This window comes from Microtus oregoni, unplaced genomic scaffold (genome assembly GCF_018167655.1).
Source record: "Microtus oregoni isolate MIOR12 unplaced genomic scaffold, Mior012 000029F_ref0000214, whole genome shotgun sequence".
Lineage (NCBI taxonomy): Eukaryota > Metazoa > Chordata > Mammalia > Rodentia > Cricetidae > Microtus > Microtus oregoni.
In genome coordinates this window covers 30493059-30510346 of record NW_024543088.1, presented here as the reverse complement: position 1 = coordinate 30510346, position 17288 = coordinate 30493059, and the positions used below count along the sequence as shown (strand labels likewise).

The following is a 17288-nucleotide window of genomic DNA, read 5'->3' as shown; positions in this document are numbered from 1 at the left end:
CCTCTCTTATTAATTTATTCCAGTTTTACTATGAACATGGGTGTAGACATGTACATCAGTGTGTGTGTGCATGTTTCAGAGAGAGACACACAGAAAGAATTGAAAAGATAAATCTAGATATGAAGGATTGTTAGTTAGAGCAGAAATACGACTCCAGATACCTTTTCAGGCTACTAGATTTTAAGATAGGTTATTCAAGGCAGATAATTTTTAAAGTATTCTGTTGAAACAAAATGTCCACTTGGGAATATGGAGGTTACCTTGATTTTCTTTTTTGTTACAAAAAATGAATGTGCCCCCACTTCTCTTTAGGAGACGTATGTATCTATTTGGCTTTAAAAGATACATGAGTGGTAGGATGAATTTCATATTAGCACTAGAGAATGAACCTAAGATCTCAAACATACTCAGCATGACTCCTACACTGAGCCACAACCACAAAGCTATTGGGTGCATGAATTAATCCCATCATCTGAGTGTTTGATGAATGTTTTCTATGCATTTCAAACACTGGGAATATCAAAACTGACAGAACCCCATCCTTGTGGCTCACAGCCTGTACAGAGGGACTGGCTTGCGCCAGCGGCGGTATTGTGACACCTCAGTCCACCTGGGAAGGGAGACAGTTATGTGCGTGGATGTGACAGAGAAGTGTGCAGTATTTAAGAACAGCAATGAAGGCAATGGAAACTCCAAAGGATACTCTCCTAGCCAAGACTGGGGAAAAAATAAAAATAAATAAAATAAAATAAAACAGACCATCACTTTAGCTTTCCAACTCAGAGGGGGTCACACCCGAACAGGACAGAATGTAGGATGCTTGTGCCCACTCTGCCCACCACTGGGTGCACCCCTCGTAGTCCTGACTTTATTGCTCATCTTCTTCCTTCTTCCGCTCCTCATTGGGACCTTGGGAGCTCACACCCAAGAGATGCCCGTTCATACGACAAAAGCATTTGTTCAACTATGTTCATAGCAGTATTATTTGTAATAGCCAGAACCTGGAAACAACCTAGATGTCCTTCAATGGAAGAATGGATGAAGAAAGTGTGGAATATATACACATTAGAGTACTACTCTGCGGTAAAAAACAATGACTTCTCAAATTTTACATGCAAATGGATGGAAATAGAAAACACTATCCTGAGTGAGGTAACCCAGACCCAAAAAGATGAATATGGGATGTACTCACTCATAATTGGTTTCTAGCCATAAATAAGGGTCATGGAGTCTACAACTGGTGAACCTAAAGAACCTAAATAAGAAGGTGAACCCAAGGAAAAACATATAGTTATCCTCTTGCCTATGAGAAGTAGACAAAATTGCTGGGGAGAAAAGTGGGATCTTGGGGTGGGGTGGGTTGGGGGTAAGGGGAGATGGGGAGAGAAAAGTGAGAAGGGGAGGATGGGGGGAACTTGGGGAAACAGGATGATTGGGATAAAGGAAGACTGGATAGGGGAGCACGGAAGCACAATTCTTAGTTAAGGGAGCCACCTTAGGGCTGGCAAGAGACTTGAACCTAGAGTGGCTCCCAGGAGCCCAAGGCGATGTCCCCAGTTAGTTCCTTGGGCAGCTGAGGATAGGGAACCTGAAGCGACCCTATCCTATAGCAATACTGACGAATATCTTGCATATCACCATAGAACCTTCATCTGGTGATGGATGGAGATAGAGACAGAGACCCACACTGGAGCACTGGACTGAGCTCCCAAGGTCCCAATGAAAGTGATTTGTAAAACTATGGTAGAGACCCGTGCTTGCAAAGATGCTTGGAATTTCCATTGTTCCCCTCTGTGTGGTTACAATTAGGACAGTGTAGCCATCAAGGCTAGGAGGCCTGAGTGTAACTACTAGATTTTCATTGTGTGACATTGGGAAGCCATTCCACTAAGTGTTCGTTTATGAAATCAGGTTATAATTAACCCCTTCACTTTAGAAGAATAGTGTTCAACAGAAAATAACAGTAGCTGGGAACTTTAGTTAGAAGTTTCTTTAGTCTTGGTGAGAAAACACATGAAAGATTAGTGTTCAACATTAAATAACAAGGGTAGCCAAGTATTGAGGCGCACACCTTTAATTCCAACACTCGAGAGGCAGAACCAGGTCGATCTCTTAGTTCAAGGCCAGCCTGGTCTGCAAAGTGAATTCTAGGACAACCAGGGCTACACAGAGAAACCCTGTCTCAAAAAAGAAAACAAAAGGATAGAAAACTATGGGGGTAACAGAAGTGGCAATTATATTCTTAAATGTGAAATTCATTGCATGTTTATACTTGTTAATGATGACATTCTATTTTTGTTGGCATACAATATCAAAATCGTAATAAAAGAGAATCACTGAAAATGTTGTATTCTACAAACTTTTCAGACACTAATCTGTGTGTCCTAAGTTAAGCAACTTGACCTCTGTGTGTCTGGTTTCTTCATTATGATAAGCCCACCTTAGAGGACTGTCACAAGGACTCAGAGTGTCAGTAACTGTGATGCGCTTAGAGGTATTCAAGACACTTATCCCTAATATTTCTCATCAAAACGGATGTAATTCAAAACTTGAACATTTCTCTTTTTAAGCAGCAAAGACATTCATCTTTGTCTGTCATAAATAGAAATCAGGCCTCTCCTTTCCTGTCTTGAAAGATGTCCAGAATAGACATGCATATACACAGGGTGATTCCATTGTTGAACTGTTGAATAAAAAAATAACAAAACAAGAATGAACTTGCTACAGAAAGAAATTCACAAATGATTAGACAGTACTTGTTTACATTGCTTCAGTCAGCCTTCTTTAATTGACCCTCTGAGAGGGTGAAGCTGCTTCAAGTTCTGGGACCGTTCAAGACAGACGGTTGGAGACAAGTTTGCCTATCTTGCAAGCCTGCTGTGGTCAAAACCAGCTTGCCTATGTTCCTGAACTTTGAGTTAAAGGATTAATCTCCCAGAAGGATGGTGGACGTAGAGAGGTGGGCCTTCTTGTGCTTCCAACAGACAAGGACAATGACAGTATTTTACTGATGGCATTATGCCTGTCATTGCAAGGTTAATCACCCACTTCATGTAGCTTTCCAGTCTCCATTAAATACCTTATGCACGGGAGTGAGTGATGATGTGTGTGAATCTCAGAATCAGTGTTCTGCAAGGTCTGTGTGTTAGAGCAGGGACTTGATCAGACGGATAGGTAAAGGACAGCATTCTCTTTCTTACACTGCACATCACTGTCACAATCTTTGGTATTCCGTGACCTTGCTTAGAGCTGTGAGGGTGGATCTCATTCACCAGTGCTGCAGCTGTCGCACAGAGAGCTGATCCAGTAGCTTACTGTAAAGAGATGATAAACCAGCACTCAGGAGGCAGAGTCAGGCACATCTCTGAGTTCAAGGCCAACCTGGTCTACAGAGACCAGGGCTACATAAAGAAACCCTGACTTGAAAAACCAAAACGGAAAAAAAAAAGAAAGAAAAGTTCAATGTACACTTTACATTAAAGCATAGACTTCAAGTTTGTTGGTGGCAAGGGAATTGTAGAAGCGTATGTAATTCCCTTGGGTTATTGACACCGCATCTTGAATACCAGGTGTACTCAATACCGTGTTTAAAATGGATGTGTGAGGTAATCCTACTTTGATTTGGGAGTTGGAAGATTTGGCCTGTGAGCAAGCCAAAGACAATTAAATCTCTCTATGTTTTTTTTTTTAATTTTAAAATATGGAGATGACTAATACTGTCTATATTTTGTTTGACTGGAGGTAAGAGATATAAATACAGCTATGTAAGAATTCTTCTGATGTGTATTTGGCAACTTTCTCCAAACTAAAACTTTTCCTACTCATGATGTCTTCAGAACTAGAAAGGGACATTCTTCATTTATCCTTGGAAAGATAGCAGAAAAATTGGGATTTGTATAGCTCTGAGATATCTCAACCATCAGCAGGTTGATGTATCTTCTCATCGGTAAAGGCAGAGTTATTGAACATACCCAGAAAAGCATTGGGCAAGGGTTGTAATTCAGTGAAACAGATATAGAAGCTTTGAATTGATTCATAAAAACCTCATTTACATACTTCTTCTGAGGTCAACCTTCATGAACTCAGGACCTAGGTTTTTCAGATTTCTGTGTATCTATTTTTCTCCACTGGGGAAGTGAAGCAGATGGTAGTGCTGACGAAACATTTAAGGACAGAATAGCTTTTAAAAAATGCGTCAACAGTAGCAGAAGTGCAAGGGAATGCCATGTCTTTGTCATTCATTGAAACCCAAACACCCCATTCTTTTTAATAGAGATCCAAGACAGGGCTAATGTATCTCTCAGAGACCTGACGTTGAAAAGATATTTAGTCTTTACATCCTATAATAACAACATGTCAAGACGGGAGGACTTCAACTAGCAGGAGCTGATTCCTCCTTTCTTCCTCTACAACTTTCCTTTGCTTCTAGGTGTATTTCCACAGCCTATTAAAGAGTAAAGGTTTGAGAAGACATGTCTTTTTTTAGTCCTGCTTGAAGAAAAAGAGGGGCGGAGGACTGCAGTTTGGGAGGAATGTAACTAATTTTGAGAATCTTGCTGTATTCTTCTAATATTATCTGTATGTATTGCATGTATACAGTACACAGTTATATTTTGAGACGTGGAGAAGCTTTTAAGAATTCCAAAGTATATGTTCTAATCATAGAGATTTCTGTTTCATATTCTCAGAGCCTCTCCTTAGGAATTTGCATCTTTATAGCAAACATCTCAGGTGAATCAGAGGCATTCAAAACACCACCATCAACTCTGTCATTCAGTTGGTGTTTCCCTGTTGTCAAAATGCTTACATATGCACATTCTGTTCTGTGAGGTAGATGGGGACGATTATCTTCATTGTGAGAATGAAAGGGACCAAGTTGAGCTGATTTCCTTAGTTCTTCCTTATAGTCTCTGCCTTCTTGTTCACTCTTGAGATTCCCCTTAGATGACCTTTTGCTGTTGGGGGTGTTGATTTGCCAAAGACAGGGTCCTCCCCAAAGCCAGCCAGTACTATCTGTGCCTGCCTTGCTGAAAAAAATGAGGCAAGCCTTCCTGTAGCCAAGGAAAGAAAATAATAATTTTATTTGTGGACATTGAACATTTTCCTAATTGGCTGTGTTGCCAGTTGATTTCAAGCAATCCCTTCTGTCTTGTCAGATGTACTTTGGAGTGCACATCTTTTTCACCTATCTTGATTGGTGTTGTTCAAATTCCAGGAATGAATCTATCATCCCCAGCCAGCCAAACTGGGCTGCTGCAATGGTTTTATGCTCTCCCCTCCTCCCATACCTTCCCTCCTTAATACTCCTCTCAACTGTCACACCAGTCTTTGCTTTGCCCACCCAGTAGTCAGGAAGGCCAGACACCTGGTTGGGTTGTCAGATTCACACCTCAGCCCTTCTCATGGCCCAAGTGAATCTCAGGTAGTCCAGCAGATTTGTGCTCATATTTAGACAACCCCTGGGTCCCTCTGAGTTTGGGTCCATTTTCAGCAGGGTGCAGGGCTGGTATTTTCCCCCAACCTCTGAGAAAACTTCAGCCTCCATTTGCAGATCACCCTCTGAATGAAGAGAGAGTGGTGCTATTTGAAGACCGGTTGGAGAGAAAATGCAAACATGACTAAGGGGCTCTCCCAGACAGACCACAGCCTGAACCAAGGGTGAACACAAGTTTCCAGAATCTCCAATGCTGTGTTTCCTTTGATGCTCCCTACCAGGAGCAGGGCAAGCATTTCTGTAGACAAGCGTGCTCTCCAGTGCTGTTGTTCACTGCCCTTGTTCACATCAATCTAGCATCCCACCATTATTTACCCTCGAGGCAGGTTGCTCATACTGAGACCTTTCTAGGCACTGAATCTGCTTTGTAGCTTTCCCAACAGAAACAAGAAATCTGGGTTCCAAAGAGGTGGAAACAGTTTGCTGTTCCAAAATGTGGCGGGGTGCGCGCGCCCGGGGTGGTGGGGGCAACATAGGTGAGCAGGAGGTCATTGCTACTTTCTCCAGTGTTCACTTCCTTCCTTCCTGAAAAATGCTATATATTTTTGGTCACTAGAGAGAGGACAGATTGCATCTTCCTGCTCCCTGCACCACCCTGTCTTTGGCCATCCAGGGTCCTTCAAGGAGCTGGTGGATGTTGTTTTTCTCTTTGAGGGGGAGGGACCGGACACAGCAGACCCAAGCTGCAGTTCCCTCACTCAGCCTCTGAGAATTTCTCATCCAAACCTCAATCACGTAGGATTGCGTAGAGAGGAGAAAAGGGGAGAGACAGAAGACAGAGAGGGGGGAGAACGGGGGGGGGGGAGTCTGGGAGCAGAGGGCGCGAGGAAAGGGAGTAGGACCTAAGCGCCACGCTTTCCAGTGCTCCGCCAGCCCAGCCCCCAACTCAGTCCCACTAGGAGGCTTTCCAGCTCTCCAGGAGCCTGGGCAACTCAGGCTCCTAGTCCCACCCGCCGTCTCGGCGGCTGTCGCCTCTGCCGGGAGTTTCCTGCGGAGCTAGCGCTCGGACGGAGGTAGCCCGCGGCGGCGCCCAGGAACCTCGGCCAATGAATGGGACTCCGCCCTGAGCGCCCCCTCCCGGTCCAGGGAAGGCGGCGGGGGGCGCCCCGCGCTCCCGCGGCTCCCAGCCGTCCCCGGCGCAGCAAGTTGGGCGAGTTGGTGGCCGTCTTCACCTGCCTCCCTTCCCTGGCCCCTGAATCCGCGCCTGGCCAGGGGAGCCCAGGTGGCGTGCGCGGCCGCCTCCCGCCGTCGCCCAGGGTGGCCTAGGGACCCTGTGTGCGCCCGGGCGCCAGACCATGGTGGGCAGCTGCGACCCGGAGCCGCAGCCGCCGCGAGCCGACGTCGCCCTCAACCAGCCCCCGCCCCACCCGAGCGGACGCGCGGGGGCTCGCAGCGCGCGGTCACTTCCTTCCACGGCCGGGATGGGCAGCGCGGGACCGAACGAGCGGCCCAGCATCGCCCGGGTAACCCCTATCTGAGCTGCGGCCGGGAGCAGCCGACAGCTGGGGCGTCCGAGCCTGGGGTCCGGGCGGCGTGGCGATGACCTGATCCCGAGCCCACCAGGGCGCCCGTCCCTTGCTGCCCGGCTCGCTCGCAGTCTGTGCAGAGACCGGCTCGGTGCGGCGGCCCGGGCGCACGGTGGCGGGGAGCTCCGGTGAAAGGCGTGTGGGTGCCGAGCTGAGGAGGACACCTTCGGCAGCTCTGCCTTTGGAGGGGCTTCTGTAAACTACTGAGTCATTCCAGATTTAGGATTCCCTAAATAATCACCAACTGTGCCCGTCTCGTGCCGGAACGCAGGCAGAGAGAGCAAGAGCTCCCGCTCTCGGGACCCCCGCGGATCCCCAGGGTGCTTGGCCCTCGAGGATCTCCCTCCCTCCTGCTAGTCCTCCCCCTCCCTCGTCTCCCGCTTTCTTTGCAGTGCTGCTGGAGGAGAGGCGCACTCACCGCAGCTGGAAACAGCTGCCCCCGCCCCGCGCCCCAACCCCGAGTCTAGCTAACCGCTCCCACTTCTCGCCTCCCTCTTGGAATTCCAGAAGTGGGGAGGCCGGCCGGCCCCTGGAGAACCGCAGCCCGTGCGATGCCTTCCGTAGACCTCACCCAGCCGGGACGGACCTCCTAATCGCCAGAACCGCGGGCCACAGGGAGTTGAATTGCTGCCTTCCTCTCTTCTCTGTCGCGGTTGGTGGCTCATTTTCTAAAGGAACGTTTTATTCACTTTTTAGTATGTTCTTTTCTTTATTGTTTTTTTAAAGCCAGGGGCACGCTTCTCGCCTCGGTCCAGACTCTGCCTTGTAAACGGGTTTTCTATGTATGTATGTGTAGGAATACTTTGGACACCTTACAACGCTTGCGCCTCTCCAACCGGGGCACGGCTTGTTATTTTGGACATCTTTTCCCATTCTCCACTTGGTACCCTGAACGCAGTGTGACCAAACTCCTCACTGCCCTTTGGACGTGGATCGCCTTGAGGGTGCAAGTTTGGGGTACAAACGTCTACTTCGCAAGAAGGCCTGGGACCGCCCCGCCCCCTCCGCCAGTGGTTGGGGAAGTTTACATCTGGATTTTCACACGTTTTGTTGCCACTGCCCAGACTCTGACTAACCTTGTGGGCTCCAGGTTTTCAATACTGCAACCTCCTCAAATATTAGCACTGCCTCCCTGCGCCTGCCCCATCCCTCCAGGCCCTCGAGGTCCTTCCCTCATCCCAGCAGAGCAGGAACCCGAGGGCTCTGTGGAGCCCGGGGTCCGGGGGCCGGCGCTGAGCAGCTATGGCTGCAGCGATAGCCAGCTCCTTGATCCGGCAGAAGCGGCAGGCGAGGGAGTCCAACAGCGACCGGGTGTCAGCCTCCAAGCGCCGCTCCAGCCCCAGCAAAGACGGACGCTCCCTGTGTGAGAGGCATGTCCTCGGGGTGTTCAGCAAAGTGCGCTTCTGCAGCGGCCGCAAGAGGCCGGTGAGGCGGAGACCAGGTCAGTAGCAGCTGGAACAGTGGGCTCCCCAAAGCCTGAAATCCTCCCATCCCCTTTCTTAAAAGCTCCTGGGAATTGCTCGTGGAAGGGAATTAGAATTCCTTTCTTCCATGCTGACCCATCCTCTTTCACCAACCCTGTGTCAGTTAATAGCTTGTCTCCTATTCAAGAAAACACTTTCTGCTTTCGTAAGTCCACAGTTTGACTAGTATGAGGGCCACTTGTATAGATGCTCCTAGGTTCCGAAATCTTGAAATGTCCTGGAGGGCAGTGACTGGTGTGTTCTTAACTCATTTATTTCTTTACTTGTCACCTATTGTTCTGTCCGTCCATCCATCCATCCATCTATCCTTCTATCTATGGAGAACTCTAAGATGAATAAATGTCTTTATATTCCTCATAACCACATACGGCAGAGGATTAGGAATTATGCTGGATAGCAGATGAACTTAGTATTATCTCGATTTTCTCTGTCTTCAACAAGCTCATGCTATTTTACCTTTTAAACCATCACAGTTTACCAATTTTCCATCTTCTCATGTGTTCGTGTGCTCCTTTCTAATAGGACTTCTTCCCAACCAGTTGATAGTTACCACGGGTTCTTATTATGAACTTTCTGTCCCATTACCAGTCACTGCACACTAACACTTCGGAGTCGCTTTTATGACGTGATATCTGAAGTTTGGCTTCAGAGAGTGTAAAGAAAAGTTGACTTCTCAGACATTTCTATGGCACAGTCTTTCTGAAGCTAAGTCAGGTCCAAATGGTCTCTCATATGCCTCTATTTACCGAAGGAAAACTGAATACTTTCACTGTCACCATAAGCCAGGACAGTGTTCCACCTTGAGAGATCAAAAGCACATCTCCAGTTGGTGCTTTCCTCAAGCCTTAGGGTGTGGCCACGGAGACAGTTGTAGTCTACAGCACCCTCAGTGCTCATAGCTGAAGGAAGGATGGGGTGAACAGGGCTCCTGGCTGTTGTTGAGTTGACTACCTTATCCTGTTAGCAATTCTGACTCTGGCACTCTCTTGAGTTCCACAAATGAAGTGTGTAAGTTAGATCCAATGTGAAGCTCAGAATAAGTTAAGATGTTGAGAGTGAGCTTTGGGAGGGTGGGTGCTTCGCTTTAGCCTTCATCGATTTTCCCTGACGTTCCTCATCCCATTTGTGTCTCATTTTCATAGTCTCTGAAGGCCGCAAAGCGGCAGATTTCAAGAGTAAACAAAACTGTTGATGGTCCTATCTCAGCAGCTGCCAAAGTCTTTCCTTTTTACATCCTATTAATGTGGCCTGTGCCTTTGGTGAAGTGGAGACTGAAAAGAAAAGCAGAATTATCTCTACATATTGAACATTGCATTTTAAAGTATAAATCCTTTGGAACCTTCCTCTTGGGGCTTATGGAATCTGCAAGGGACTTGAAGGCTCTAGACCCAGTGTGACTCACGTTGCCGACTCTGGAGTGGAGGTCGCACTGTGGTTGGGATACTTGTGTGGTGTTTATGAGGCGATGCTACTTGACCTTCTCAGCTAACAAGCTAATAGAAGTAATAAGTTGCTCATAACTGTGAATGGATGCGATAAACTCAGTTTGCAGATGTTGATTTGTAGATGAACAGTTACATGACTTTGTGTGTTGGGGGAAAGGATTGTATACTGTTTCCTGAGGTTCTCTCCTTAGTGCCTTATTAGAAAACAGGGGATTCTCTGGGCTTACTATTTGCTTTGGTGCTCATTTAATCTGCTTCTCTTGTTTACACACTCAGTGTTCTTCTTGAGGATCATGGTGACTGACTTGCTTTAGCTAAAGGGTCACATGACAACCTAGCAGAAAGACTGTAGCAATTGCTAAGGAATTCCTTAGCAAAAGGACACAAGGAATGCATTCGTACACCAAAGGCTTTGGGTTGTTGCAAAACCTCCTTAACTCTGCAGAAACGGAGGTGTGGGTGTGGAAGAGCTTTTGGGGAAGATGATAGTTGTGCTATTATTGTTACTAACAAAGCCAGATAATTAATGTGTTGATTTTATGTCGGCGACCATGATTCCCATACTGTGGGATGAGACTGTTTGTTGAACTGGCCCCTTCCACACCGCACTTCCGCAGAGGCTCCTTCAGTGGATCCAGTGGAAGCCACTCAGCACCAACAGAGGGGAACTGTTTTCCATTTTGTAAGTGCTTTGATGGTGTGGTCACCTAATATTTGAGTTCTCGTTCAAAACTGTTCATGCTCCAAGCCAAGTCCTTCTGATTGGCAAACTGAGTCCTACACGCGAAAGTGATGAAGGGGAAAAACTTGCCTTAGGAAGGAGTTTCCACCGTGATCTTCTAGCACTGAGACACACATTCCAGGGACTAGACTTTTAGGAGAGTTCAGCTCAGGCACCGAGCCTAAGCTAGGTGTTTAATGGCAAGGGCATGGTTGTGGTTCAGATTTCAGGGCAGACACAGTGAACATCTCCCTGTTTCTTTTCTAAACTCACCAAGTTCTAGTCTGGAAAAAAAAAAATAGCCAAAACCATACAAACACATCGCAAATCTAGAACTCATCATGGTACAATGGCTCTGTTTTTAAGCGCCCAGAAATGCAGACTGAAGACATGGAAACTGGCAAGGCAGAGCCTCACAGGGCCGTCGAGTGCGACTGTGTTTTGAGAGCACGGTCCCTGGGGCATCGCATGCTGGTGTACTCTGGGACTGCGCACCAGAATCCTGATTTGAAGAGATGAGAAATACAAGGGCCATGCAATTTTTTCTTTCTTTCTTTTTTTTTTCATGCCAATTTTTTCAATCTAATACCACACACCTAAAGCATGACAAAATTGAGACTGGAAGTAACTCCACTTCATTTATTTTGTTTTGCTCTATTAGCAGTATAACAGAAAAAATTAGCAGGAGAGGTGGGTGTCTGCTGTCAATTGATGGGAATAATTATTTTGACTGATAGATATTGGTAGCAGTGGTAGGATTATCCATATTATTTCACAATCAGAATGCACAGTGTAGAGGTTACTCCGTGAAGGCTAACAATGGCAATTATAGTTCTGAGACTACCGTCACCTCTAGCCAGCATGAATCACTGAAGTAGAAGAGATAGTGAAATCCTGAAACCAGCGCAGGTCTTGTTAACAACTTGTTCACTGTGTGGGTTGTAGTTCTTTGAAAAATGAAATGTTGGAGACCCTGAACTGCCGTGCTGTCTGAGTCTATTGGACCATGAAAAAGCCCTTCGAACATTTCTGTTCTCTCACTTCCTAATAGAGAAATGCGATGGTCATTATCGGAGACATTCCTTTGGTGTGAAGTACCTGTATGAGCCAAACTTGCTGCAGTAGCGGCTGAAATGTGGGCACTGCCTAATGCCCTGCGCTTGGTCTTTTCGTCTGCCCCCCAGACATGGGTTATTATGTCTGGCTTTTGTTTTCTTTTCAAGAGGCGCAGTCAGTCTCAGGTATTTTCCTCCTGTCTCAATAGACACCAGTAGAAGGCCCTATCAAGACAAGGTGGAATTGCTGCTGTTTGTCAGAGTGGACAAGGTGCTTGGCAGTTGTCCTGGGTCGCTATCATTTTGCAAATGGCGTTCTCTCTGAATAACAGAATAACACAGAATAACTAGATAAATCTAAATTCTGTGTGATTTAAGTCCAATCTGTACATTTTGCTTTCGTTATTGCTTCCCTGTGTAATTGAGTCCCTTCCCTTAAGCTATTAAACAAAAACACCAACAAGGAAAAAAAAAATCCCCCCCCCAAACCACAAAGAATACTTTCTCTAATTAAAGCCCTTGGTTTTCTACACCATTTCCTTTTTTAAAACGACGTAGTATGATTACATCTGTAATAAATTAAATCAGAGAAGTGATTGCAATTTTACCACATTTCGTTGATTTTCTTTCTTATTTTTCTGAGCCTTTTTCTTTCTCCCATAAAATTATAGTTGTTTACAATACTTCAGTGTTCTTCCAGCTTCCTTTGGCAGATGTTTAAAATAGCATGTAGCAGCATACTCATTCAACATGTTACTATCAAACTTGCCAAGACGTCTAAAAATATCCTTCCATGCAAAGGACGGAAGCCTCACGAAAAAAGAAAATCTTTAAGAATATGTACCCAAGGGGCGAAAGAATGCTTAGTCCTGGGGTCTATGGAACGGAAAGTAGACTTTTACAAATTGGAGTGCGTATAGTCTGACACATGCGATTTTACATTTACAGCAAATACCTTTATTGCATTTTCCTTTTAAAAGGCTTATGTCTGAAATGCAAAATCAGTCTAATCAGATGATATTTGGTTTGATGTTTGTTAAAGACATACTGCTACCCAGCCGCTAACTTAGTAAGCCACGTTTTCATTTTATCTGATGTCTTTCTGTTTAAAGTGATGTTTACTGTTTTTTAAATCCCATTTCTACATGGCAGGACATTCTCACCAGCAACTGCTATCCCCACTGTAAGGACATTGTAGAACAGTAGCTACTGCGGTGTCTGGCTTCCTTTCATCAAGTCCCCACACAGGATTCAATCTTTAACGTTCTAATGAAGTTGATATTCTTGAACAGAATTAGGAAAACAGTTTGCAGGAAATGAGACAGTCTCTGTAGTTGAGAAAGCACTAGGAATATTTTTAGACCTTTCGAAACAAGGATTTTGTCTCATAAATCTGGATTGTTAGAAATCCTCCCAGGTTTGGGAGCACCGTGCTGTTTGGTTCTATTCCTAGTGAACAGGTGTGTGTGTGTGTGTGTGTGTGTGTGTGTGTGTGTGTGTGTTGATATTTCTGTAATGGTCTGAATCATGATTGATTGATCTTGTCTGTTCCTCCAGAGCTTCATTTTACCGGGTGCTTGCTATTGGTGTGTCGCTGTGGGATTATTGCAGACTGTATGAGGCCTCCCAGCACAGCCTTCTTAGACAGATAGCCATCCTGGGTAACACTTTTGACCTCAGCTAATGACTTGCCTGTGGATCTATGGGACTTTCCTTCTCTAGAGAAAGAAGCACTGTGTCTATGGGGCTCAGCCTCCAAAGTCACCACCTGAGAGCCCATGAGAGAAGGAACCTTTGCTGTCAAATGTCTTTAAAATAACCCAATATAATAAACCGGTTTTTGTTTGTTTTTGCTTTCTTAAGACAGGGTCTTATTATGTAGCTCTGACTGTCCTTGAACTCATAGATATCTTACTGACTCTGCCTTTCTAGTGCCTGGATTAAAGAGGTGTGCCACCTTGCCTGACACTATAGCAAACATTTTATAAATAGCTTTGGGATTTACAGTTTCTCCAAACGTTCTTTTCCAGTCTTTCTAGCAATGCATTAGTGAATCCAGCCCCCTGCCCCCAATCATAGAAAACTGAGAACACCATACTCAGTGTGCTGGTGAGACTGGTTCTAGCTACTGTAATCAGAAAGAGGCTAAGTCATCACTAAGCCCCATTGTTTTCGTCTGCTACCCCACCGAGCTAGGAGGTTCTGGTTCTAAATAACTTAATTGCTTTGCGAAGCTGGAAAAGTATTCTGGAAAGACAGCTCAGTCCAAGATCAAGAAGAGTAGAGAATGATTGCCTGGCTTTTCTGCTCTGTGCCCTGTGTGTGGTCTAAAGTCCCCAAGGAAGAAGAGTGAAATGGAAAAGCTGATGGGGATCTTCTGTGCCGAGGAGGCATCCCAAGGCTATCTTGCTCTGGGCCAGGTTCCTGGCTGGGATTCCCTTTGTATGTCAGGAGCCTCAGAGACAGCGACTGGTGCCCCTAGGAGCACCAGAGGATCCACTGGGAGACTTGGGCCCAGTGGGCAGACTTTCTTGAGTGTAAACATAAACACTTGCTTCAGAAGTTTCTCAGATGTTTTCCAGAGTCATGTGGCTATTAGTGAATTCATCATAGCCTCGCATGATTATTCTCTTAGCTTTTTAAATCTTCTTTCTTTGTTTAGGTAACCATTTAACTCATAGCAGAACCATTAGACAAATGAACTGTAGACTGCGATGTCAGTATGAATTCTGGGTGTTATTTTTAAGAACATTAAGTGTGCTTATTAATCTCTTTGCGCCTCAGTTTGCTGACTGTGAAATGGAGATATTCTATCTAGTTTTTCCTTACATCATACCTCTCTCCTGGAGTATTGTCTAAGCTGAGTTCTAAAAGATGAGACAAACAGAAAAGGGTGGAAGGCTGAGACGTTCAAGGCAGAGGAGGGCAATGTTTCTTTGTTTCTTGGGAGACCCCAAAGAAAACTAGAACAGTAGCAGCTCCAGGAGAGGGTGACTTAGGAAGCATGGCAAGGCCATGGCTGGACCCCAAGGCCTTGACATCTGAGAGTAGTGTGAAGGGTTGTTAGGGTTGTCTTGAAAAGTCTCCCAGTCTACAAGAGAAAAAGTTCTTATAGAAATCCCATTGTTTGCAAACCACCCCCCCCTCTTTTTTTTTTTTTGTCTCTGATTGGGTTTTCCTAGGAACTATTTGATAAATACAATTACATGACCCCCCACTTTTACAACCATGTTTTGGAGTAAGACCAGCTTATCTCAATATACTTTCACCGACAACAATACTCAACAAGAAACTGAGCCCACAGGGTTTGGGGATTAAGCTGCCTTCAGTGAAGCTAGACATTAGAGTGCTTTCCAAAATGATGTAAGTTACAGTTTTCACTAACAATTTAGAATATAGAGTTACATAAGTGAGTCTAGACTAAGCTTATTTATCTGGACAGAGTCAACATTGAACAGATATTCTTTGCAAAGGCTACTTATTTGTCTGTTATTTGCCTTTGATCAGTGTGTAGTATTTGCATCCCACAGATGCCCTCCTTCTAGCCACAGGTAGATTAATGCCTCTTAGTTGGAGTTTATGTACAGTTCTTAGCTTTTTTTAATTTTAAGTGTATTGTGTGGATTAAGTGTATGTAAAGGGTACCACATGTGTGTAGAAGCCCACAGAGGCCAGAAGACGACTTGGATCCTCTGAAACTAGAGTTATAGGCAGTTTTAAGTCATCGTGTGGGAGCTTGGGATCAAGCCCCATCTTTTTTAAGAACAGAAACTGCTTTCTGAACCACTGAGATGTCTCAACAGCCTGCTCAGCAAAGAATGGGCCTTCAGTTAGTGTCTCCACTCTCCGCATTAGGACAGTAAGGCCCTCCAAATCAGGGTCTCTAACTTTGCAGTATTGGTTAGATTCTAGATTTAATTTAGGTTTGTTTTTCATAATCTCGTGTCCATTCTGTGCTGTTAGAGCTTGAAATAAACCTTGGTTTTCTTCTTTGAAAACAAGAAGCATAGCTAAAGATCTGTTTGCTTGGAAGGCCATTTGCTCTGGCTCTTTTCTCCATAGGAGAAAAACTACACGTGACTGGAGGCATAAACCATGAATCTGTTCCATGCTTATTAGGAAGGACAGGCTTGTTTTGTTAGGGTGCTGTTTTGTGTGTCCCTTGCTTTAATTACTTGTGATTTGCTAGCAAAGATATCTTTGTCTAAAATATCAGTCTTTGCTTGTTTTTACCTCACTTTGGGGGCTATTCTGTCTCATTGAGGATTTGAAATAAAACCCAATGTGCTACAGTGTTTGCTATGTTTTATAAGCTAAGGTCAAATGGGATTGAAATGAAGCACAGATGAGATTCACTAGAGAAAACCTGGGATCTTATGTAAGTTGTTATAAAGAGAAAAAGAGCAGATGAAAATTTCCAGAAAAGATTTTAATTTTATTGCGTTTGTCATTTATGTATTGTATTTTAATTTAGGGGATTCTGATGATGAACCAGATAATCTTACAGTGGCCTCAGGTCAGAATAAATTTGCAAAATGGAGAAGTGAGGGACAAAATTTAAGTACCCCAACTCATGTGTGTATACAAATCGCCTGGTGAGCATAGAAGTTGACTCCATTTAAGGCAAAGAACTCTACCTGTTCTACCCACAGAATATCGATTCAGTGGTGTTAGGTTTATTTTTTAAGGACCAAAAATCGCTCCAGGGAGGTGTAAGAAAGTTTTTCTATGTCTGAATAAAAAAAGAATGTTGAGAAGTAAAGAGAACCTCAAGTTCTAAGGAAACCCAAGTCTCCTATGGACAGAAATAGAATTGCTCCCGTCATGTTCTGTTGTTCAAGAAAACTGGGCTGGATTTTTGTAACCAAAGTGCAGTTATGAAGAAGGGGGAAATGGTATGTGAGTGATCATTCTGAATCTTCTAGTTCTAGGAAAGGAAGCAATGTCGGTAGTCCTATATACACAGGGCATTTCTCTGAGAGATTAGAGATTGATTTTCCTTCTGTAAAGTGAGAGAGTTTCCAATCATTTACTTCCTGGCTTCCTCTGTCTTTTCTTACATGGCTCTGGGGGCTTTGTCTTATGTAGCTTTTGCTCAGACAAGGAGTTGGGAGGAGTGTGTGTGCATGTGTATGTGTGTGTGTGCGTGTACGCATGTGTGCGCACATGTGTGTGTGTGTTTCTAGCTGCCCACAAATCCTGCAACTTGCATCTGATTTTACTTGAGCTGATGTATACCTGTGAGGTTTGGAGAGCAGCAACTGTACACACCTTGGTCCATTATTGGATTCCAGGCGGGTGTCTGAAATTCTGTTTTGGGAAATGATATTTTAGTTAGACATTTTGCCTCAGGCCTTGATATATACAATGTATCCTTGTGGATGCCTATTTGTGACCCATGTCTTGGGATGTGTACCTAGCTGTGTCTAGGATTTAAAGGTTTTGTTCCTCTAAATTGAGAAAAAAGGAACTAATTGCAGTCAACCCATTCACGAGAGGATCATGGGTAAATTAGAAAATACAAATTTAAAAAAGATGAAGAAAGGATTGGGCTTCCCCTAAA

The 17288-nt window shown here is 44.7% G+C and overlaps 1 protein-coding gene across 3 annotated transcripts in view; it reads left to right on the top strand.

The window, feature by feature from the left end:
- The window catches only part of Fgf12 (fibroblast growth factor 12), a 530585-nt gene that overhangs the window by 267177 nt on the left and 246120 nt on the right, over window positions 1–17288 (top strand). The window contains exon 1 of one of the 3 annotated variants that reach the window (XM_041677849.1): window positions 6298–8461. The exons of the other annotated variants lie outside the window; for them this stretch is intronic. Coding sequence (XP_041533783.1) covers window positions 8263–8461 — 199 coding nt within the window. The 5' untranslated portion in view covers window positions 6298–8262. Of the gene's footprint in view, window positions 1–6297; window positions 8462–17288 lie in introns of those variants that run through there. 3 annotated transcript variants of the gene reach the window in all.